This window comes from Artemia franciscana, chromosome 9 (assembly GCF_032884065.1).
Source record: "Artemia franciscana chromosome 9, ASM3288406v1, whole genome shotgun sequence".
Classification (NCBI taxonomy): Eukaryota; Metazoa; Arthropoda; class Branchiopoda; order Anostraca; family Artemiidae; genus Artemia; species Artemia franciscana.
This window is the reverse complement of record NC_088871.1, coordinates 20,309,920-20,335,533: the sequence shown is the minus strand read 5'-3', so window position 1 is coordinate 20,335,533 and position 25,614 is coordinate 20,309,920. Positions and strand designations below refer to the sequence as shown.

Here is a 25,614-nt window from a genome sequence, read left to right as displayed (position 1 = left end):
TGGCGAGTCTTTCGCACTGACTATAAATTCAAGGTTTCACACTGACTTTCAACAAATTGCACACTAAAAAAAGACAAGTAAGTTCAATTTTGCTGACAAATTCAAACGAAATTAGCGACTTTTTTCCGGGGGACGGCTTCTATTTCAAAGAAATACAAGCTTTTTCTTCTGATTGAGAATTCATTTTATATATGATGCTTAAATTTTTCCTTTGTATTATTTATTTAAAAGAAAGTATTAGCCTTCTGCTTTGAAGATTTTCAATTTTTACAGCACACAGCTAATAAAAAAACCACAAATGAATAAACAGATAGAAGCAAGAGTAAATGAACAGGTATATGGCTTTTCACGGTCATTTCCCTTCTCTAAAATACTGATTACTAGAAATTGGTGTTTTTTAGGGAGGAGTATTAAATTTCTAGAGACAAGTGATCCTTCAACAGGCTTAAGTAAGGAAATTCAGATAAAGTTAATATATTTAGGATTTCCGCGCTTCCTTTTCCATTTTTTGATGGTTTCTAAGCGATATGTCTTTTCTATCTAAACATAAGACCAAATGACCTCTCAATGATTTAAAAGAATATGAAATGGAAATGAAAAGGCGCAGTAAAATAGTTAAAATACAATATTTACAAATATGCTCCGTGAAGCCCAGCAAGTTGCGGCAGATTCAAGTTCTACTTCTTCGAACTACGTCAAAGAAATTCAAAAGGGATTTTTTTTTAAAAATCAATTCTAATTTTAATTAGATTTAGGGATCAATTTTAAGGAGCATATAGCCCGTTCCCTGAAACCAAGCAAGTCCTACGGATTGGCGGCATTTATTCTCTATTATGTTGTTGGGTTCTCAATAGATTTAGAGGGTTTATTTCCACATGCGTTACGTCGTTTTTTACTTAGCCTACAGTTCCTCTACTTTGTTTGAATTTCTGTTTTTAGGAGTTTGTTGTGTTTCTTGGAGTGAGTTTGAATATTTGCAGAATTCATCCTTTTTTCACCACAGCAGTGTTTCACCTAATTCTGAGATCAGTCCAGCCCATTGGGGCAGATATTCTCAATTTAATTAATTTTAAATTAGTTGAGAAATTCATTGTTGTTATCAGTGTCATTACACAAATAAATTGAGCAAGCGTTTTCTTTTTTCTTTTTAGTTTTGTTGTTACACATATAATGTAATTGTCGTTTACTTGAATACCAGTGTGATAAATTTTATCACTATCACACGTATATCATCAAACTAATATCCAAAGTGGTTTTTATGTGACAAAAGGAGAATAAACAGTATAAATACCTAATCTTGTAATATCTTCTTTGACTAGCTTAATCTTCTTCTTCAATTCATCAAGATATGTTGCACGCTCATTAAAAACTGAGTGCATTCCGCTCATTAATTGTTTACTCAATGAAGATCGTGTCACTTTCGTCGAATTAAGGTCAGTATAATAAACAGCTAACTTTCTTTGTAAATTGGCCATTTCAAATCTGGCAACGTTTAAATCATCGTCCAGATCCCTTAAGAAATAAGGCTTCACAAGCAAATTACTCACAACTGTAAATAGATGAGCCAAACCAACCGGTGTACAGACTGAAAGACAGAAAAAATTAGTCCATCAATAAAATAAACCAAGAATAAATAAACAAAATCCTAATTTAAACATAACGGCTGTGCGCAATGATGGGTGTATAGATTAAAGCTGCTTTTACAATTACTAAGCGGGCTTTTCACACTGCTTCATTAAAGATCAATATTCCCCGTAGAATCAATCATTAGACTCACTCAAGTAAGCACAATGACATAGCAGAGTACAAAGTTGACAAACAAAAATTCAATTAAAGATCCTCAAGAAGATTCAGCATCTTCAAAATCATTTCGCTAGTCTCGACGTTGGTTGACCGTCTCAAAGACAAAGGGTCTATTAGAAAATCTTCCCAGCACCACAGAGAACTCCAAAAGCAAATTTAGTAGAAACTGATAGGGGATCTTAAAAGTGTCAATGGCTAGAAAAGCTAAAGAGAGGCTAGTTTAAAATAAAGAAAAAAGTCTTTATCTTTTACTAACTGTCAAGGAAAGCGTTGTCTATTCAATGTACATACAGTGTAAATAGTATCCAATTCCTGTCGGCAAATTTTTCAATCAAGGTGGTCTCAAAGCTTTTAAATAACTTAAATAATACTTCCCTTGAGTGGATTTTTAATATTTTCCAAGCAGGAATCTTGGAATATTTTTATTGACTTACCATTCCCAAACTTCATAAAGAAAATTCTACTCCATTGAATAAAAAAACAAATTTCCCACTTTCTAATATACTGAATCTAAAAATTTCTATCATCGGCACAAACAGGAGTAGTGATGCCTAAATTGGCCCAGAAACGACCCACCTCCCTCGAATCCCAGCCAAAAATTTATAAAATAAACTTCGTCAAGACGCAGGTATTATTAATTTTCTTCAAGGCGCTTCAATATATAATAGATTTTTTTCTAGGAGATGCAGGTATGTCGCCTAATAGGGGATGTTTTTTTTACTGTCTTAAAAACCACGACGGCCAGGGAAAAATCTTCAGCCCCCCCCCCCCTCCACGAAATCATGATTTTTTGGTCGTTAAATCATAGGGAATATTTTTTCTTTGATTGTTTAAAAACCTGCAAGGGCCAGGAAAAACCTTCGGGGCCCCAATTAGGGAAACAGTCCAAATTGGTCAGAGCCAAATATTTTTTAGTTTCACACACAGAGCCTTTATTGTCAGCAAACAATGGATTTTTCCACTATTTCCAGGAGCAATGGCGAATCGTTATACAGTTGTACAGTACGATTTTCTAGGAACAAAGACTAGTTATTCTTCCAGCAGGATCGGGTAATTTCCTTTGTTCCGGGGGAGGGGTATAAAATTAGGTATCAAAATGAGGACTTTCATCAGTCTTCAATTGAACCTGTAACATGCAACTCGATTTCCTAAAATGAATATATCCCAAAAATACCAGCAGGTAAGCCTCTATCTATATTAAGGATATTTCCCTCCCCCCAACCAAAAACGAGGCGAGATAATTACTCGAATTTGAGCTGATATAACTCTCTATATTGGATGAACACCGTAACCCTCCTGCATAGAAGTTTTATTGCAGGTATAATAATTTCATTTTCTTCTGTCATATAGATTTACTCTAAATCTGTCTACTATTTCGAAAGCCCCTTGCTAATCAAAGCATGTTTTAACAGGTGGGTAAACACACATTAGTTATTATCCCTCGTGCATAGGGTGCATTTCCGCTAGGTCGTATTTACAGTGAGCAGGTGTCAACTACCATAAGGGTTAAACAATTGGACGAAAAGGCTCACTTTTAACACCTACACTCGTCTGCAAAATTAGATGCCTTTAGTTAAATCTTTGCGTAAAGTGATGTAAAAGAGAATGTTATATTTACACTATATCTTTTATTTTTTAAGGGGAATGGAAGATGTAATGTTTGCTATTTTGATATGAAAAATGCCATTATATCTAATTTAATCAGCCAACAGTTATTCGGCGAAGGGGGCATAGATCGGGTGTAAATTATTAGTCGTTAGTTAATCATGAAAAGGAGCGAATGTTCAAGGTTTAAACGTATTATTTTCACTTGGAAAATTTCAGTATGGCATAATATTTAACTATACAGCAAAAAAGATACTGATGTAGAATACTTAAAGCAAATCAGCAATTTTGGAGACTATTTTTATGGAGGAAAGGCTTTTTGCATTTTCATTGAAAATACAAGTTAAAAAATAAATTTCGTGGTCCTGTAATGTTGGGAGTTGACACCACTTCCTGACCTTGGTGTAGTGAGGGGAAGGGTGGCAGGTAGACGTTAAGTGATTTTGAGAGAGCAATAGAGATTTTGCAAAATGTTATAGAATTAGAATTTTTAAGGTTCAAGTTATTTGGAAAAACTTTTTTTTTACAAGAATTTAAAATATGCTCCGGGACATGGGCAGCCATGCGTAAACTACTAGAAGCGAATTTAGCTGGGGACATGTTAAAATTAGACTCAAGTTATCTGGGAAAACTATATAAAAAAAGTATTACAAGAATTTTGATGATATGCTTGGGAACATGGCCAGCCATGTGTGAGTTACTAGAAGCCAATTTAACTGGGGGACATGTTAAAATTCGGCTCAAGGTATTTGGAAAGATTAAAGAATTTTATTTGTTATAACAAGAAATTTGATGATACGCTTGAGGAACAAGAGAAACTGTGGGGGAGCTGCTAAAAGTAAATTTGACTAGAAGTTAATTCTGACCAATCCCCCTCTCCCTCAAAAGAGCAAGGGCAGAAGCTGCTCCAACCAAGCCTAGAGCCGAATATTCGGTCACTTCAAGACTTGCAACCTCTAAGCAATTTGATTTAGGCCCTTCTACGCCCCTCAAGTCCCATGGCAGTGAAGTTGCCGGCCCATCGACACCTGTGCCCCATGACCTTTTGTGTCCTGGACTTTCTTTACAAAGCTGTGCAAAGTCGATATTGTCAGCTCTAGCGTAGGTGCAAATCATACAAATTTCTCGAAAAGTTAAATTTTTTTTCAGCACGATGAATCTATTTTGTAGGGATTAAAAAAATTAAAATAAGTAGGACGTTGGGAACCTTGCCCCATACCTCTGAGAGGAAGAGGAGAATATTAACCCGTCCTATAAAAATTTCTTTTCAGTGTAATAATGGGACCTTCTCGACAGTTTTGACGGGGTTTCAAGTTTCCTCCGGTCCTAAAAAAATAGCTAAAATAACACTTTTTCGCCTTAATCAAGGGGAAATAGCTAGGATATTGCTGCTTCTAAAAATAATGTAATCTCTTAGCAAATGGTAGCATTTTGAAAATAAGTTTTTAACATCATGCTTTCTAAGGTGGTTAACTGGAAGTTTGTATTTGATATTTTTTCAACAAAACCTAAGTATATGAGACGCATTTTAGTAGCTTTTTACTCTTGAAAGGGACCCTGCCTCTAAGAAGGGGTATTTGAGGAGTCACTGCTTCTCTAATTAATAATATTTCATTTCAAGCTTAATACATGAAAAATAGCTGGAGCGTTGAGGGGACTTATTCATTAGTTCCGAGAGATTTTAATAGAGAACCTTGGGTCAAGAACCCTAGGTCTTAATAATGCATTTCTTTTTACAGCCAAAAATCATAAGTGTTTAAAGGGAATAACAATTTTTATTCTTTTTTCAGGCTCCCATTAATGATTTCGATCACTTAATAGATGAGCTGCTCGCGGATCTCCTTGGAGCACCACAAAAAGACACCAGCACCCTCTCCGTATGTATTTTAAGACTCATTATTTCAATGGGGGGAACTTTTTAATAGCTAAAACGTAAAGCGGGCAACACACTTCGATGTATGGGGTAATTTCTGGCTCTTAAATTCCCAGCTGGCAGAATGGGGTCTCAACATCAAAACACCCACTTTGGGTCCACATATGGAATAATTTCTCGCCATTAAACCTTTAGGTGGTAGAAGACCCACAACACATCCTAAGGGTAACTATTCAGACTAATATAGTGTATTTTTTTTTTCAGTCCAATTCCTTTCCAGGATAAAATCAAGTGTTTCAATGGGCTTATAAGCTCTTGTGGTTTTTCAGGTTCAAATACAATCATCTCAAGGGCCTACAACCTCTATGAGTATACTGAAACATTAATGTAGCTGGAGCAAGCCCCAGAGGAAAGTGAATATGAGAATCAAAATCAGAGTAAAAGCCCTAAAACTCTCTAAGTCAGAAAAAATATTAATAATGCAGCAGTTCTATAGCCCTTAATTTAAATCAGATAAAAAAAAAACTTTACTTACGCAACAGCATCAGAACACCACAAAACGATACACAGGAATACAAAAATGGTAAATATGAGTCCCACATGTCTGAAAAAAAGAAATAAATTAAATCATTTCTAAAATAATTAAATTATCTATTAAATTAAATTAAACTATATTGATAAATTAAATTACTTTAATTAATTGAAATTGAATACATTAAATACAAAAGAAATTGTGCTGCATTGTCAACAAAAACAGCAAAATTAGCTTGTTTGTGGTGACTCATAGAGAGTTATCTACGAGATATTAATTTTACAATTAATGTATTTTAATTTACAGTTAACGAAAATTTAAGTACATTAATTAATTAAATAAATTATAACAAAATTAAAAAGTAGAAAATTACAATGAATTAGGATTAAAATTAAAATAAATTTAAAATAAAAAATAAATAAATAAATTAAGTAATAAAAGTAAATTCAGTAATTTGCAATTAATTGGAAATAATTTCACATTTAAAAGAACGCTAAAGGTGCTAATGAGTGTCGGGTTTTTTTAGAATTGTTATAAACAGTTGTTCAATGTAACAAAATCACTGTCACATCAAAAGCTCTCAAGTCCAAACAGTCTGTATTCTTGCAAGCAAAAATAGACATCTAATAGAAAAGAATAAAATTAGTTCCACATCTTTAGAGAACCAAAAGAGACACTGAGAACAGGCCCAAATAAGTCTCAGTAGGACAAACAAATTAATTAACATTTTTTATAACTATTATTTTATTTCATATTACTAAATATTTTCCATAATATTGTAGATTAATATTTTCTGTTACATTTTAATAAAGATCTTACTTCATACAGAATAATTGACAGTGTGGGTAAATGTCAGCCAGCCAGTACCTAACCTAAAAGCTATGACGTGATGCGATGGAGCGCGGAAAACCTTTGGAAACTAGAGATTTTTGCATTCTAAATGTTCAAAAGAGTGTGCATTTCCCTTCGTCTTGTTTTTTTTTTTTTTTTTTTTTGCCTGAAGACAATCAACTACCTTTCATTCTTCTTGAGATAAGACAAACATAGACATTAACAACACAGCAGCAACACGTAAGTGTAGTTTAATATGAGAGGAAAATAGACATATTATTTACAGGTTAGTTCAAAAGCTTTTTAAGAATATATGTTAAATATATATTTGCCAGAAATGCTAGCAAAAGACTCAACTTTGCTGTCTGTTTCTAGCAACTAAATATGAAAACCATCAGAAAGTAGAATTTATATTAATATCAAACACAGGAAATGCCTTCTGTTCTTCTTAGCTAGAACATCGCAGAGTAAATCACTTTTTGAATCTATGACTCTCTACTATTATGTACTTTTGGTTTCGATCTGACGATATGTGTCGGGTTTTCCACTATTTTTCTAAATTTCCATGAATTTATTTTCGAAATAATTTTACTAGTAAGACTAATCGAGATTAACTTAACGTTCCTGAATCAGCTATTAATGGCAAATTTTTTTAGCCTAAAACCCCACAAAATGATATCAGATCAAAATAAGACTGCACCAGTGGAATCACCCTAAAAGAAAATTCCATTTAGAAATGGAACGTGTCTAATGAGGAAGCAGGAACGTGTCTCCTTTTTTTCCCTACTTCTTCCCTTTTTTTATTCACCGTTTGTGGGGCGCTGAAACATCTTAAAAGGGTGTTAAAGGGTTTATTTGAAAGAAAATTGCTATGTCTCTGTGCTTTTGTAAGCACAAAATATCACATTAAAATGCAGTACACTTTTTGATAGAAAATGCATTTTCATATACAAGATGATGTCATATTGGATATGATGTCTTTTTGCGTGACTCCGCTGCCTAATTCCCAGGGTGGGAATTAACTTGGTGGGAAAAATAAGCAGAAGTCCTAGATACGTTATTGACCTAACCGGAACGGATCCACTCTCTTCGGGGGAGTTGGGGGGAGGGTTAATTCTTAAAAATTATAAATTTGAAGTATTTTTAACTTAGGGAGTGATCGTATCTTAATGAAATTCCATATTTAGAAGGACCTCAAAACTCAGATCTCTTATTTCAAATCCCGACCGGATCCAGTGTCAGGAGGGGGACTGAAAATCTTGGAAAACGCCTAAAGCGGAGAGATCAGGATGAAACTTGGTGGAAAGTCCAAGATAGGTGACTGACATAATCAGACAGGATCCACTCTCATTGGTGGAGTTGGGGGGGGGGAGTAATTCAGAAAAATTGGAAAAAATGAGTTATTTCTAACTTACGAACAGGTAATCAGATCTTAATAAAATTTGATATCTGGAAGGATCTTGTGCTTTAGAACACTAATTTTAAATTCCGAACAGATCCGGTGACATTGAAGGGAGTTGGAGGGGGAAACCGGAATTCTTGGAAAACGTGAAAATCGAGGTATCTTACGAATGGGTGATCGGATCTTAATGAAACTTGATACATAGAAGAATCTTATGTCTAAGATGCTCCATTTTCAATTCGAATCAGATCCGGGGACATAGAGGGTTGGAGGGGGAAAACAAAAATCTTGGAAACCGGAAATCTAAGAAAACGCTTAGAGTGGAGAGATCAGGATGAAACTTAATGGGAAGAATAAGCACAAGTTATAGTAGGCGTGTCAGGGAGCTGTACAAATTGACTTGATAAAGTCGTTTTCCCCGATTTGACCATCTGGGGGGCTGAAGGAAGAGGAAAAAATAGAAAAATTGAGGTATTTTTAACTTATGAGTGGGTGATCGGAACTTATTGAATTTTGATATTTAGAAGGACCTCGTGACCCAGAGCTCTTATCCCGACCAGCATTAGGCCTCTGATTTTGCTTTTAAAGCAATCTATTGATTCTTAGAATTTTGCTAGAGCTCATACCATATGAGCTCTTGGCTCTTCCAACTTCATCACACGTGCCATATGAGCTCTTAACTCTTGTTGTATAGATTCCAATGGATCTCTAGGAGACTGGAAAATGGTTTGGTATTAGGTTTTCTACAAAGATCAAGACCAAAGAGAAAAGAGGGATTAGTTCCCTTTCCAAGCAAAATTGTGCTTTAATTGGCCTCCATCAGTTACTTATTGTCGTGAGCCAATAACATTATTCCTCGTTCTGGAGAAATGTATAACCCCTGCTTTCAAAAGTTGAATGGTTTTAAACCCTGCCAAGTGGTTTGTTAATCCTATATATAGATCGCTTAGCCCTTCAGCGTGTGGTATATAATTATAGTCTACCACCTTTTGGAATTACTGCTAGGATTCATTCTCCATTTACGTCCACAAGCGAATCCTAAGATGGTTTGGACGACTATCTCTGCGTGGCGTTAAGCACAGTAGCCCATCTAGTTGGTGACTTTAATTCGGTAATCCAAGGCGCATACACGAGGCGCATACCCAAGGCGCATGTCATGCAAATTGAAAAAAGAGCTTTAACAAATTTCTGATTATAGTAGGTGTCAAAGTCGACTCTTAATTAGCACAATATAAATAAATGATAGCTGAGAAATATATAAAAGTGGGTTAGACATTTTCAAAAGCGAACTAAGCAAACGAACCAGGGCCGAGTATTATAGCTTCACGTCCAGCAGCTTTATCAAGAGAAAACAACAACACTCAAGAGAGAGGATTCTGGCAAGGAAATTTTTCCAGGGGGGGGGGGGGGTACTTCAAGAAGCTTTGATTAAAATAGAAGTATTTCTCTTTATCCTTTCGGCTCCCATCTTTGAAAGCTGTGTCTGTCCCCCTGTCCCCTGGTCCCTCTCTTGGAAAACCCGTGTCAACAATTAAATAGACATGAAAATAACAAAAAGAAAGAAGGGACCCATACACAAAGGAAAAAATCTCGCATCTTAAAAACATTTTCTATTACTTTCCCAAATTGATTAGTACTCCTCTTAATAAAACGGCAGTGTACACAAATACAGTTCCAAATAATATGAAAACCAAAGAGGATCCATAAAAATAATAATAATAACTGTAGATCCAACAACCACAAAATTGTCTGATTGAAATCCTACAAAAGTAAAATAATTTTTTGGCAATAAAATCCAACACATAGCTTGGGCTAATGCAAATAAAGTTGACTAAAAAGAGAAGAGGTGAAAAGCCTACCAATTGAACTAAATTTAAAAATATGAAAGGGTTTGTTCGTCTGCTACCCCCAGAGGAAATAAATCAACTTCTTATATTATCATTAGCATTTTCAAAGTTTATTTAATCATATTGACTTTCACAAGGTAAGTTCATACTTCATGCGCACTGACTTTCTGAACTGCCATTTTTTTCTTCGATAGAACGATTTTAATATATTACAGTTTATGTTTTTATTTAAAATATTGTATTAAGGATGTCATGTGAAATCGCCCTCACCTGTGTTTATGCCCCAACTAATGATTTTCCAGATTTTATAATTTCCTAAAAGTCCAATGTATTTTTACAAGAGATAGTTATTCAATTTTGTTTCAATTTCATATTAGAAGCTTGTTATCTGTGTGTCAAACTTTAGATTTCTAAGGACAATAGTTAATTGGCATACATTTTGAGCACCTTAGTCCTTTTAGAAAACAACTGGAAAACATTTTTCTGATGGAATGTTTTTTTGGATATATTTTTCTAGTTCTTTTTCTGAATTTCTACAATGATAAAGTTTTTCAGTTGCAAGCCCAAAATATTCCGGCGTTTTTGCTTTATGTAGTTCAATCTCAAAATTTAAGACTTTAGCCTGTTGTTTTATACTTCTATTTTTTCATTTTGCATATTGCGTTAACAACCTAAAATATTGGGATTTTTTTTATCTTTATAATGTTTTAGTAACAATGAAGAGGTCTCAAAATTTCAAACTGAAAAGGGCTCAGATTAAAATGGATAGCTTATGCCGCAAATCTTTGTAAATAGTTTTTCTATCCATAACCGTACTCATTTTTCCAGAATTTATTAAACATTCAAAATTTCAACTATTCGCCATTTTTGGTCGATGCAATCTGTTCAATTATTTTCCTAGACCTACTGTGTTGTTGTTCCTTATTTTTGTAACCTTATTTACATTTCTCTGATGCTCCTCAATATTAGAGAAATAAATATTGCAGAATTTTTTTGTGTGATCATAAAAAATGGCTTACTACTATCGCAATCTCCTTCCCTTCCCCCGCCCCTGTCTGCTATATTACAAAGAGGTGCATCTAAACAAGAAAATACCAAGGATTCAATGCCATCCGCAAGCCTATGGGACCTGTTAGAGGAAGTCCAAATATTGCCTGTTCATTATATTTAATGAACAGCCATATTTTTTCTGTTCATTAAATTAACCACCTCCAAATGAAATGAGCAAGTAATTTTAAGCACTTAGTGAATAGCAAACACAGTCTTTCTTATGTTAAATGCATAGGCACATCAAAATTTACAGAAATCCAGGTTTCAGATAAGCAATTGATACGAGATTTCGTTTGGCTAATATAAGGCCAATTCGTATTTCTTTTTATCATTCTGTTACAGCATCATAAAGGAGCAAAGTTAGCTTAAGTTGTGAGGAGTTTTTATCGCTGGAATGTCACCTTTAACCGTTGGGCTGGATATCATGGTCATCCAATATGTTATCACAATCTGATAGTTGCAACACCCGTTAGGTGTGTGGGTCGTGTGTTCAGTAAGACTGACGTCATATTTTTCATATAAAATTTCCATTGCCGTAAATTATTTCCCTACTTTGCTCAGATCTCTACATTGCTATCTTATAAAATTAAATGCCCCCACCCTTGTAAGGAACCTTAAATATAGTAAATTCATGTTTATAATTAGTATAATATAATTAATTAGTAATTATATTAGCTTCTAATAATAATTATAATTAAAAATATCCAATTTAGTGGACAAACGAAGAATTCAAAGACCGGTATTTTGACTTGAAGGATTATCGAATCGACTTCTAAATATTCATACTCCTTAACGTAGCCAAGTCGAAGATAATTCGTTTCAACCCTCTGAAGCGGAATATAGATATGCCTCTAGTCCCTTTCCCGATTGTGAACGAAATAAAAATCTTAGGAGTAACTTTCACTAGTGACTGTAGTTTCAGTGCCCATATTAATTTAACCGTCCACAAGGCTAATGCAAGCCTTCAGACACTTACCAAAATGAGGCGTTTTGGGTGTGATACTAAAAGCCTTCTCCATGCCTACACATGTTATGTTCGCCCGTTGCTCGAGTACACGTGCCCGGTGTGGGGTCCATCTGCTATCCGCACAGCGTACCTATTACGCGACATAGAGTGTGTCCAGAAAAGAGCAACAAGGATTATACTCCGAGACCGTGGCATACCCTACGATCAAGCCCTCGCTAAATTAAATTTATCTCCACTTAAAGTCCGGCTGGAACACCTTATTCACCAATTTGGAAAATTCATCCTAGCCAATAAGAGCCACCGATCTTTACTACCCGAACCAGCCCCTCCCAATAGCCGAGCTCGATTACGAAATAAACTTGTACCCCCTAAAGTACGAACCAATCGATACGCAAACTCATTTGTGCCTTTTTTCACATCAGTTTTTAATGCTGAGTTGTAGTGTGTGATTTTTGTTTAAATGTATGATTTTTGTGAAAAAACTGAATTTAGCTCTATGCTACGATAGTTTTTAAATATACCGATCTCTCTCTCTCTCTCTCTCTCTCATACTCCTCTTTAATGGAGAGTAGGCTCCACCTTGGTAACTCCAAACCTAAACACAAATGATTCCAAAATTAAAATAATTTGTCAGTTACAAGAGAAAAAGATATTAAGAAAAGCTTACTAAAAAGCAGATCAAATGTCGCTTGGCTTCTGTCCAAGAGAGCTGAGAGTGTCACAACCAAACCCATAACAATTATAGAGAGTAGCACGAGCAATAGGAGAGTTTCTTGGACTCGTGCTGTAATGCCCTGAAAAATAGAATGCACATTTAATAGCTGTAATAAAAGTTACTACTGGCAAAACACTAAGAAACTTAAAATTGTGCCCGGGGGGAGATACAATAGCAGTAGAGCTGCTAAGATATTCTTCAATTTTTTAAGCATATCATGGAAAAAAGTTGTGTATACTTAAAAACAAACTGATTTGCCTGGCTGAACTCGACCTAGACTCGAACTCGATCTTACCTAGGACGAGTTTGACCTAGGTAAAATGTGCAGGATGAACCTTTTCACTGGTTAAAAATGTTGAGAGGGGCTTTAAATCTTTAATAGGACGGTAAAGTACGTCTGTTTGCCTTCATTCCCTCCTGTTTTCGTAGCATTAGTCAAAAATATTCATTTAATTTAAGCATAAGCCAAATATAGGTGCAGGAATTTCTAGTTTTGCCTATTAACTTTGGGACGAGGATACAGAGTTATGTTGGTGTAACTCATTTGATGACTGTAGGCAAACTTAGGTATAAGAAAAGAATAATTGTCAAAGTTTACACTGTGGCTCAGGAAAAAAGAAGTTAACATGAATGTTTAGCATAACTCAGGAAAAATGCGATTCATCCGAAGAAAAATTACTTAAAAAGCAAAAAGTGGACAAACTTACCACCAGCTTAGGTATAATTCTTACTATATTTACCAAAATGGCATAAAAACAAAAAGAATATTTCTCGTTTTGGACTTGCCAATCCACTAGTGCTACTTGACGACATCGCTGTGGATCTGCGGGCTAATACTCCTACAAAGATTTCGCGCCGTGGGAAAAGTGAGGTAGCATAGTAGCAATGCTACTTGGCAGTTTTCATGGCCGAAAATGTAGGCAGATTTTAAAATTTGTCGGCAGATTTGGCAGCTTTTGGAATTCTTTCGAATTCTGCAACTGGCAGCTTGGAAACCTTTCCCATACCAGGGGGGGATGTAATAATGTTTCAGAAACGATTTCCTTTACATAGAAATTTCCCAAAATGCTGTAAAATTTTGCGTTTCTTTATTAAAGCCTTCTTAGGTATCGAAAAAAGGGGGAGGGGGAATTATTTTCCCTTTTTGATCGCCTGTGTGTAAGTATAAGAAAGGAATTAGGAGCATATTTTTAGTTTCCCTGCAAGTTGAACTCTTTGACGATATATCAATTTTTGATACCATAACTCATTAATTTAAGCTGTGTTTTTATGCAACTTCTTTGTTTTGTTTTCTTTCAAGAATTCAGATTTTCAACTTGAAACTGTCCATTTCATCTTTTCAATTCAGTATGCATACAAGACCTCGCATATTTTTTACCATTTCAGTTAAGAACCACTGAATGGTTTTGTTATTCACTGGTATTTTTTTAATATGTTTTAAAAAACATCTTATCATCTACCATCTATCTCGTGTATCAAAGAACTATTACTTTTTATTGAAAGCTATGTTTTTACAGGATTTAAATTTCGATTCGGCAGTCAGATTCCTCGCTGGCTGATGGAAAAAACTATCCTTCAGTGTTAGATGAGAATTTAGAAACAACACGTGCCTTCAGAAGGTATGATTCATTGGAAATTATATCACCAATAGGATTAACCTTTTTACCTGAAAAATTTGTCACGAAAGTAGGCAAGTGCTTTTCACACGGATTAATTTCATGAATCCCCCAATTATACTTTGGAATGAAGGACGTACCAACTTACTACCCCTCTCCCAAACCATGATTCCTGGTCTACTTCATCTCCCCCCCCCCTACTCTAATGTTCCTTGAGCATTTCAATCAAAAAGTCCCAGCCGTTTATGAGATATTTAAGACTGAAGGTACACATTATGTAAACGATCATTCCGTTTGCAGCTGGTTCAGACCCTGCCCAGTTTCAGATTTGCTGCAATGGCCTTAGACCGATTCAGCACTGCTCGCGGAGCTTTTTATTGTTGGTCCCCCCCCCCTCCCCAACTTCACCATCATCATTGCATTGCATCATTGCATCAATGCACTCAAACTATTTATACTCACAACACATGGTTCATCCATCCCAACTTTAGTAAGAAAGAAGATGTTTCAATCTACTACAAAATACTCTTTAAACAGTGTATACTTTGGTCTGGTTTGATGGCGACTTTCAGTGATAAAATATTGATAATACTGAGGAACGAGGGGACTTTCGGGAACTAATCTCCTTGGCTTCTCTGAACCCAAATAATGAGAATTGAAAATTCACATCTCCAGCCGACCTTATTGAATTTAAATAAATAAAAGATTTCTCCTAATTTTTTGTTGAGAATATACCATTGGCATTCTTTTTCGATAGGTATTCAAACGAAGATTTTTTTTTAAGGAATTTGCTATGCAAAACTCGGATAAATATGCAATCAGACATACCAGACACAAACCGAACGAAAAGTCACTAGATCAATTTCATTTGATAAAATTATCCCTCTTCTGTTCGACCTTAGCTAAAGGTTTAACCTCTCACTGAAGGTTTATTATGCGTGTTTGCGACTACCCTAAACCTGTAACTCGCATAAAAAGGACAAGATACATAAAATGCCGAATTTAGTATTTTGGATCTATCCACATACTAACAAAGAAGTACGATGCTAGACTTTTTCACAGATAATGATCAAAATTCGCTAGAAAAACAAACGAATTTTCCCATTTTCGCGGTTTTTTCTAAAATTTTCAACATACTTTTAAAATCTGAAAGATGCAAGGGATAAATTTAAAATGTGGGCCATTCGAAAGATAAAGCTCAATCTCCGCTGTCAAATGATAGCAAAGTCATCTTGCCCTAGTCTGAAGAATAATTGCATATCAAAAATGCACAGGGAGATTAAATTTAAGAATTGAAGATTCAACTTAAAAAAAAAAATCAAATAAAGTGCTAGATAAGTGATAACTTTAGGGATGATGATGGATCAGTCAAGGTGTAAAATTCCACCGAATTTTCCTATTTTTGCAATTTTTTTCTAAAATTTTTAACATACTTTTAAAATCTGAAAGATGCAGAAATCAATCCAAAAACGTGGTTCGTTCGAAAGGTAAAGCTGAATCTCAGAAGTCGTCTTGCCATAGTCGTCTTCAGAAAAATTCCATACCAAAACTTACACAGAGGGATTAAACCTTCAGAATCTAAGTTTCGCCTTCAAAAATAATAATTCAAAAATTTGCTCTTTTGATAAAGGGCTAAATAGGTAATTACGTTAGGTATAATGATGGATCGGTCAAGGTGTAAATTTTCCACCCATTAGGAGCAATGCTAAGATAAAAAAAAAATAAAATCAAATGATAGTTTCCTTTGTGGCCGTGTAACGTCTATTCAAAAGCGAGGCAAGGACCCCACGTCATGTGTGAATTATCGTCCCATTACAGTATCGTGTTTCTAAAATAAGTTGCTTGAACATTTGTTACTACCAGAAATTGAGTCGAATTGTGATTTTACGCCTTTTCAATTTGGTTTCGGACAAGTTTCGGTTGCTCCCACGCACATCATGTTTTAAGCCGACTCATGAAAGATACCGTAAAAACTAAAATGTCTTTATACTGTCTTACTGTTGATATTTCTGGAGCTTTCGACAATATTGTGCACTCTGAGGCTCTATTTTCCCTTGCGTCTCCAGGTGTTAACCCTTCCGTACTAAGTTTATTGTCTTCTTGATATTCAAAGTCTAAAATTCAAGTTACCTGGAATGGCCAAATATCTGACCCGGTAAAAATTAATAAGAGAGTTCGGCAAGGTGCCGTATTGTCTCCTAGTATATTTAAATGCGTGCTTGCATCGCGCCTGCGTCCCCTTAGAAGTTCTATTTTTTACGGTAATATTAGTTTGTCTTCTATTGTATATACAGATGACATTCTTCTTGTTACCCGGACTCGCCGTGGATTGCTTTCTAATTTTACTATATTAACCATTGAACTATCTAAGATTGGACTGTCAGTTAATGCGTCTAAATGCAAGTTTATTTGTTTTAATAACCCTTATGCGGTCGCTCTATTCGTTACTGGGACTGCAGTTCTACCATGTTCTTCTTTAGTTAGTTGGCTTGGTCTGTATTTCGGCCCAACACTTTCCACTACCTGTTCATCCCTAGTGAATCAAGCCGTGAAAAACCTACGCGTCGCTTACGGAAAAATATTCCCAAACAAAAGCCGTTACAACCGCAACGGTTTGTGTATGATTTATAACGCTTAATGCGCCCCTGTGCTTTTGTTTTTATCAGGCATGGCTCATCTGTTTCGTAAAAAAGATCGACATACACTACGTACGGCTTATTTCAGACATTGCAAATTCCTCCTCCGGCTTCCTAAATGGCACTGAAACAAAGAAACAAAAAAAAAAAAAATAATTGCTCGATTTGGTTTAATTGATGTGCCTTCTCGGATTCGGTCTTCCAGTGATGATTTATGTAAAAAGACTATCAACTTCATTCACGTTTATGACCCTCTGCAGCCTTTTTTCCATATTGATACTAGTTAATTAGTCCATGTTGTCTTTTGTTAGTTTGAATTTTTTCTTTCTACGCTGTTTATCGTTTTTGTTTTTGTTTATTTATAATACTCCGTACTTTGTGTTTTTTATACTTTTACGGGTAATAAAGTTCATTCATATATGCAGGTTTTAATTTAGATTGAGAAAGATGATACCCGTTCTGACGCCACCCATTTGTAGTTAATAAATGTTGGCAAAATTAAAGAAATCTTTAACCATAATCATAGACCCTAACAGCATATTAAAATTCAAAACACGAAACTAAAGTAAAGTCAATCTTACACCAAATGCGGTATGGAATTGTTAATGACGAGATTTATATGTTTAATTTTTTTTTCTTCATTTTGTTCAAATTACAGTCTCAAAAACCAGCACCACTAAACGAAACGGAGGTTTCATTAAACGCAGATTTTGAAAGAACTGGAAATAGCTCATCTTCAGGACATATTTCGGCCACAAAGACTTAATGCGTCATGGCGTCAATAGGGTGGGGGTGAGAAAGTGCTAGTTATGTGCCCCCACTTACATTTTATTACCCACCTCAAGATTTTGAAAAATATCTTTTTAGGGGATATTTTCATTGAATATTCCTTTTTTATTTTCATATAATAACTGAAAAACCCAGAAGGTTTGCCCCTCCCCCTAGGTTTTGAGAAATACACCGCTCCCCCCTCCAATTAAATTTTTGTGAATTCACGTCACTGGGATAATCATAACACCTTAAATGTGAAAAATTACATACAGAGAGAGTTGAAAATAAACGAAAGTATTTAAAAGGATCATTAAACAATTTACCTTTCGATGAGGTAAACCTTCGGATTCAATGAAGAAGTAAGCAAACGGGAGAAGCACAAAAAGTGATCCATTTGAGAATAAAAATATCAAATTCCATAAGCCTATAAAGAAAATAAATTAAATCAGGCTTTACCACTCCTAGAATAATTGAAAGTTTGGAAGTCATTTCATCTCATTGACATTCCAGTTGTTCTTAAATAATGCGGGGCCTTTAAACATCTCATCATTGTTTTCGGAGGGGTTACTTAAGAAACTGTTACCAAATCCAATACTACCATGTTAGATGTGAAGGGCACATCTTATAATTTTCTTTCTTCAAAATGCCTGTTTCATCAAAGAATCAGAAAGAGTCAATCGACCTTATGCTTGAACAGAAAATTCGCAACTCACAACAAATACACCTTGTAAAAAAAAAGTATCACCGCCAAATGATTGAACCCTAACTGCTAAATTTAGCTATAAATATATTTCAAGACCACATTGACTAAACATAACAATCAAAACCGAAAATCTGGGACAAAAATTGGTTCAACTCAATGCAATGCGAGATGCAGATATTTAGGCAAATGCCTTTACTAATTTGTCTTCAGTATGAGAACATTTTCGTGCCAATTTTTTTTTTTTTTACTCATTTTTTATTGTTCTTCTCGGACTTTTACTAATTTTTCTAATATCACTTAGCGGCTTATAATAATGGTCTTATAATTTAAAATATAGAAATGAACAGACAGGAAGCTTAATTTATTGACAAGAAAATCATCATAAAATAGAAAGAATCGCACAAAAAGGTAACATAATATTACAGCAGTTAATAAAATGTTAATGATAATCGAAAAATTAAAAACGAGGATTTCCATTAGAATAACAAAATTTTCTATTAAGATATTTGTTATTTGGGATCATTTAATCTTATTTTTGGCCCTTATTATATCCTTCAATTGGAGGATGAGCTCAAAATTTTGATAGTCAACTGTTATATCGTCAAATGTTTGATAGTCTCTGATTAGATAGATAGATAGATGTGTTAGATAGTCAAGTGTTAGTACAGTTAACAAAGTTTGATAGTCTTTCTTCAATCAAATTTATGAATGACAAGTCGTTTCAACATCGGTGCATTTCATTCCACTTCTTCAATATTTTACCCACTTTGTTGCTACTCTATTCCTACTTACCGATGACATTTCGTTGTACCTATGTCTGCGTAAAAAGGTTCAGGACGAAAAAACTGAAAGTGACTGAGAACTGGTCAGGTCATCCAGTATTCTTTTTTCTGGAAAAATTCCTTGTCTCCCTTTGTAAATCCCTGTCTTTTAAGAAAAAATGTGTTAAATCATACTACACTCATGAATTTGCAAAGCCCTAGAAATACATGTATGGATTATAGACAACGAAATTCCCAATTCGTTTTACATTAAGAAGATAAGTCGTGTCGTTTAAGTCGTGTAAGAGGATAAGCCCTGAAGTGCCGAGTCGTGTTACGGGCCCAAAAACCAAAAGTAGGACAAAAAAATATATATATATATATATATATATATATATATATATATATATATATATATATATATATATATATATATATATATATATATATATATATATATATATATATATATATTTTAAGCAACAATACACCTAAAACTGAGTAAAACAGAAAGAATTGACAAAACGAAGACAAAATATGGGAACCCTTGCATAGCCAATAAAAAGAGAGGAACTTGCGTGATGTTTTGTAAATTTTTGCTGTAGTGTAGGGGACAAAAGTTTTTTTTTTCATATGTGGAGGTAAACTAGCAAAAGGTGACAAGATAAGAACGCAAACAAGGGACAAAGTAGGAACGTTTCGGGTTGACAAGCAGCACGAGGCGGTCAAAATTTGGATGGGGAGTGTCTCTTAGGAAGAATGTTTATCGTGTAAGCGTTTGTCATTGCACTTTCTGCAAAATGGGAGCACAATGTACCTTTCCCGCATTCAAGCGTTTCTAACCAAGCTTCAATTAATAGAAGAAGAGAGTTTGAAACTTTATCTTTTATGAAAATAACTCCCAGGCTCATTTTCGGATGGATTTAAATTTATTTTATTCTTCCCTGGAGATATAAGGGTACCAAAGAGGACAAGGATATTCAAGATGAGGGCAGGTAATGACAGCATTGATGCTTAAAGACCGGGAGGGGGATGTTCAATTTAATCAGGAGCGAAACAAGGGAGATACATGAATTTTCTTTGCTCTTGATACCTTTAACATAGATACCCTACTTTAAAATAGAAATTCTAATATCTGAATCAAATCCTTGCTCATAATCTAGAAAGCTAAGACCTAAAGTGGCCTCCTGACTCAGACACTTCCTAATTACTAATCTAAAAGTAAAAATATTGTCTATGTATCCTCCCCCTTTCTGAAAACCGCACTGTTCTTCTCTTAAAACTTCATCAACAGCATTGCTATGTTTAAAAAGTAACATCATACCAAGTAATTTGCTTCCTACAGAAACAAGCCTATTGCACCTTTAATTACCACAATCACCTTTCTTATAGAGGGGTTTAATTATTTTCCTAAAATCGCTAGATACTTCCCCATTTTCAAACATCGTACTCATCATATTTTCGTATTTTGATGGAGTTTCCAAAGAATTTGAACTTCGACTCATTGTGGTGACTTTCTTATTTCAATCTTTGTTATTCTTATTCCTGGGCTTTGCACTTTCATGGAAAATATTACAGATTGACTATTTCTCAGCTCTCCACCCGCCTTTCTTTTTCAGAATTCTAGCCTATAACTTTCAAGCAAAAACACCAATCATCAAATATTCGAAGTTCTAGTCTTTGAGTTTGTCAAGCCAAAAACGTCATCAAAATGTACCCATCACCAAAAATCTGACCTCACCTGTTTTATTTTTTCTTGATGCTGAGCAATCATGTAAGCGCATGTCCTTATTCAAGTGCAGTATCAACCAAGTAGTTTTTTTCCTTGTCAGATTTTGCTTCCACCATGACTCCTTTTATACTAATTCTCATTTTTATGTTATAGACACTTTTTTATTCAAATTTAACAGCAATTGATTATATTTTTTATAGTCAGATTTAATAACAATTGGATGTAACTATTATAGGAACGGATACTTACTGTGGATCAGGTCGGTGTTTAGCCACTGTACATAGTAGCTGTTGGGATATTGTACAACTATTTCGTTACTGGCAATTGATAGTGGCAGTAAAAGAGCAGATGCTATCGATACGGCCAGTGAAAATGAGGATAACCATAAACTATAAAGAGAGGAAGAGAAGAAGTTAAAACAAAGATAATAAATACTTCACCGTCATTCGTACTGCTATAGCTGTTTTACACTGTCATTCCGTGACGTAAGCTACTTATTGCAATTTAACACAAGTGGGCCCGGATTGGTCAGCGAAAAATAACTCACTCAGTCTAAAATGGATATGAATTCTGACGAACCTCGTCTAAACCAGCGTGATAGGCCAACTTAGCCAATGTGAACCGATTGTAACAGAAGTATTTAAATTTTCTTTGTCAGGTTTCAATAGTCTGGATTTGAAAATTTATAGTCTGAGGACTTAAAATTTAGACTGTATTTAGGGAGAATAACCCCCCCCCCCACTCTCATTGCAGCTAGGAAAACCAGAAGTAGATAAACCGAAATCTATAGAGAATTTTACGTTTCTTCTTTGACTAGTTTTTTAAATTTATAAATTGTTTTATTGTTTTTGGTTTCATTAGTTGTTTTTCAGAAATGTGGAGCAGCTTCAGCTCTATTAGTACTTGTGATAATTTTTTCACAAAAAAAAAAATCGTAAATTCCCCCCAGAATGTAAATAGCCTAAAATAACTAGCCACATGAGACTATTTGAAGTGGCTACAGCAGATGGCTTCAGTAAAAAGATAATGACCAAAAGAAACAGTTTTTTGAAATAAGAACTCTTTAGGCTTGAGAGCCACCAATCAAGGAGTTAATCGTCTTAAATTTTTAAAAAGAAAAGTCATACCTAACTTAGAACTTACTTACAAACAAAATATACTTAATCAAAGACGTCAAGTGGCTTCACTAAAATAATAAATACCCAAAACTAGATTTACAGACAGAAGATCAAGCATGGGGACAAATTGGCATGCGAAGCATTAACCTCTTAAGCCCGAAAAGTCATGTTTTAGTGATTAATTGCATATTATTAATTATCTGTTGAATAAAAGTTTAACAGCCCCAAGTTGGACTCGAGTTTCTAGCTGATTCTGCGTAGGTATATTACCCTGCTTTAGAAACAGGGAATACTCTCTGACATTCAACCCATATTCAACTGATAGTAACATTCATTTGTCTTTAATCTGCAACTCACTTCTGTGTAATCGCGTCAACTGAGTAAAAGATAATATTCGTAAGCAAAAACTCAACAAGGTATGCTAAACTCAACAAAGACAAGCCAACTCAAAAAGGGACACTTAAAACCGTAATTAAAACAAAACAGTAAACAAGTACAACCAAACGAAATTCTTAACAACATATACAACACAAAAGCACAGATTATTTACCAGTTTATATTTTGCTCACTTATAAAGAATATCGTTTCCACATTGGAAATAATCAAAATATCCTCTTGCTTTTTCTGTTCTAGTCTTGGAAAATGTAAGCATCATTTAGTTCTCCGCTTTTATTAATGCTTAAAACGTTCTCGACCACTTTATAAAAACAAACTATTCCTTGAATAAAAGAACTTATGGAATTTTCACATAACAACACAATTACCACTTTTCGGTTTAATAATAAAATCTTTTAAATCAGCTGATTTCAAAAAGTCACAACCCTGCTTGAATATAACATTGATTTTGGGTCTATGTTCATTACAGAATCAAAGAGGGAAGTTGTCAATACATTCTTTTCACGTTTCAAGTGAGGCATAATACCCAAGCCACACTACTATCAGACTTGAATCATAACAACGAACGGCTGGGGGCACGAACTTTCCGTCTTTCCTAAGATTTGTCCCAAGGATCCATCAAAGCAATTAGCAAGCTGTGAAACCCCCACAACCCCCCACCTCTCCAAGAACCAGATTGCAGTCACCTGCTTCCTCTTTATTTTGGCATTGTGTATCTACGAGATAAGTAATTATGTTAGAGTATCTCTCTAAGATGTAATATAAATATGGCAACCAGTCAATGGCTCTATACTTTGAAGGTTTGTATGAATCACCTGATCTGTAGAAAAATACCCTATATCTTTAGACCTTTGGACTTATTCACAACAAAATTTACAATTAACCAGTGATAGCTGATATTCTTATATATCTTACCAAGACTGAAAAATATACTTTAACAAGGTTCTTGCAGCTAATTTTGCATAATGTCTTCTATTTAAACTTTTCCCATGGAAAACAACTTCTGAGGATTATATTTTAATAATTGCCAAATGCACAAGCTTAACTACAGTTACCCCTGTTGATAAAACAGAGCTGTGCATAGCTATGTCCAATTAATATGATTTTGCCAAACTTTTAAAATAATTCTTATTATAGATCATTCAGGTAGGCAAGCACTCAGGAGCTTATTTGAGGAGTGGGGTCAGAATTAAAAACCAAAACCAAAAAAAAAAAACAGGCAAATAGCATGAATATAATAGGAAATTAAAACAGGAAGGTATTGATAGTATGGTAAAAAAATTTCTGGAAAAAAACACTTACGAAGTTAGAGATAAGATACAGAAAATGAGGAATATGATTTCATATAAAGGAGAAATATCTAGTGCTATTACGAAAAGATTATACCCTTAATAAGAAAGTTACTAAGAGTCAATGTACAGACCTAGGAATAAATAGTTTGATTTCTGTCGGTAGCAAATTACTTACCATGGTGATATTTATTAGACTAAAAGACGGTATAGATTATATTTCAAGGGAAGAACAGTACAGTTTTAGGAAAATGAGAGGATGCCTTGACAAAACTTTCACACTTGGATTAATAACTTAGAAATTTCTGAATCATCAGAGCCCTTCATTCCTGAATTTTATAAATCATGGCCAGGGATTGAATGGGCTGATAAGACCTTTTTAACGATGGTTCTATCCTTGAACAGAATACCAGATAGGCAGGCCTACGTAAAAGTAAATGATGCTAAATGCTGGAATAACACTGCTGCAGTTAAGTTGGGAGGTTAGGCTAGTGATTTGTTAGGCGTAAAATCAGGGGCAAAGGTGGTCTGTGTCTTATTCCTGTTTTATATGGATTATTCTGAAGCATTGTGTCCCAAGGAACACAAGAAAAGCTATGGGAGAGTCTGGTATAAAATGAGAATGGTAAATCTACTAGACTTAGATTATGGGGATAATCTGAGCGGCTTAGATAAAACAAGGACAGATCCAGTGGAGAGCGGGAGATCAGGGAATGGGGATGACTCACCCTCCCTTGGCGTGGTTTAAAAGTCCTGGCATCGGATTTACGCGAGTTGAGTATGAGATCAACGTTTTGATGTTTGAAAATTTTTGCTGACAAACACTTGACTTGCGTTAAGTTTTTAGAAAATTGTCTTGAGTGTTCGGTGAGAGTCGAGCTTACAAGGCATTTTATTACAGCTTACCATCTTGTAAATCGTACAAATGTCAAACGTTGTACGAATGAAAAACTGGTTCTTTTTATTTAGTGAAGCAAATAATAACAGACACAATAGGATTAGTTGTGATTCTAGAAGGATTTGCAAAGCATAGGGCTTTTGGATAAAATTAAGTTTTACATGGTTGCAGTTATAGCTGCAACCTAGTAAAGAACGGAGTTCAGTCCTTAGTAACCAAAACGTTAAAAAATTGTTTTGAAAATATCTATCAATTCAGGAAGAATCACCATTTGAAGCTGATTCGGGAATGGTAACTATTATTTCGATTAATCAAAATTAACGATAAAAGTCTGTTCCAAAAATAAGTTTACAGGAATTTCGAAAAATAACCTGAAATCCCACAAAAAAAGCGTCAGGTCAAAATGCAAACTGCACAACTGGAATCACCGTAGCCGAGAACCCCGTTTGGGAGAATATAGTCCCCTATTCCGAGAAACAAGGAAAATCAATTTTTTTTTTCCCACATGAGATGTAGTGATATGCCTCATTTTTTTTTGTCAGCACTAATGGGGCATTGAAACAACATAGAGAGAAGGTTAAGGACTCATTTGAAATAAAACTGCTATATCAAGCTTCTATAGTCTATATCTAGTGCATTTTGTAATTAAAGAAAGATAATATCAAAATGAAATCCAATATGGCAAACATGGTGACTTCATCTGAGAGAAAAGAATACAGCTATGGGTAGGGTAACTGGAACACTAGGGGGAGTTTTACAGAAACAGAAGAGCAATGCTGATATTTTTCCAAATATTTCAGCGCTCTCGCAGATCCCTGTGACCCCAACTATTAGTGTGGCGTCTACTAAATGAAGTGTTCCAACCTTGAGAATACAGAAAACATGGCTAAAAAATAAAATGACAGAAGAAAGACTCACCACACTTGCCCTCCTTCATGTTCACTGTGACATTGTCAGAAGTATAGAAAGTTTTATCTATAGACATGCTAATAATGAAATTAGGAGGATCCAGGTTGCAGGAATAGGTTGGGAAAGTAACAATAAGGAGAGACTTAAATTATGAATAAAT

At 34.8% G+C, this 25,614-nt stretch overlaps 1 protein-coding gene across 1 annotated transcript in view; it reads right to left on the bottom strand.

Moving 5' to 3' along the window:
- LOC136031117 (limb region 1 protein homolog) overlaps nt 1-25,614 on the bottom strand; it is a 56,780-nt gene that overhangs the window by 17,322 nt on the left and 13,844 nt on the right. The window contains exons 3-7 of the mRNA XM_065710429.1: nt 21,094-21,233; nt 17,972-18,072; nt 12,578-12,704; nt 5,817-5,885; nt 1,292-1,585 (exon numbers count right to left, since the gene is read on the bottom strand). Of these exons, the coding sequence (XP_065566501.1) occupies nt 1,292-1,585; nt 5,817-5,885; nt 12,578-12,704; nt 17,972-18,072; nt 21,094-21,233 (731 nt within the window). The remainder of the gene's footprint in view (nt 1-1,291; nt 1,586-5,816; nt 5,886-12,577; nt 12,705-17,971; nt 18,073-21,093; nt 21,234-25,614) is intronic.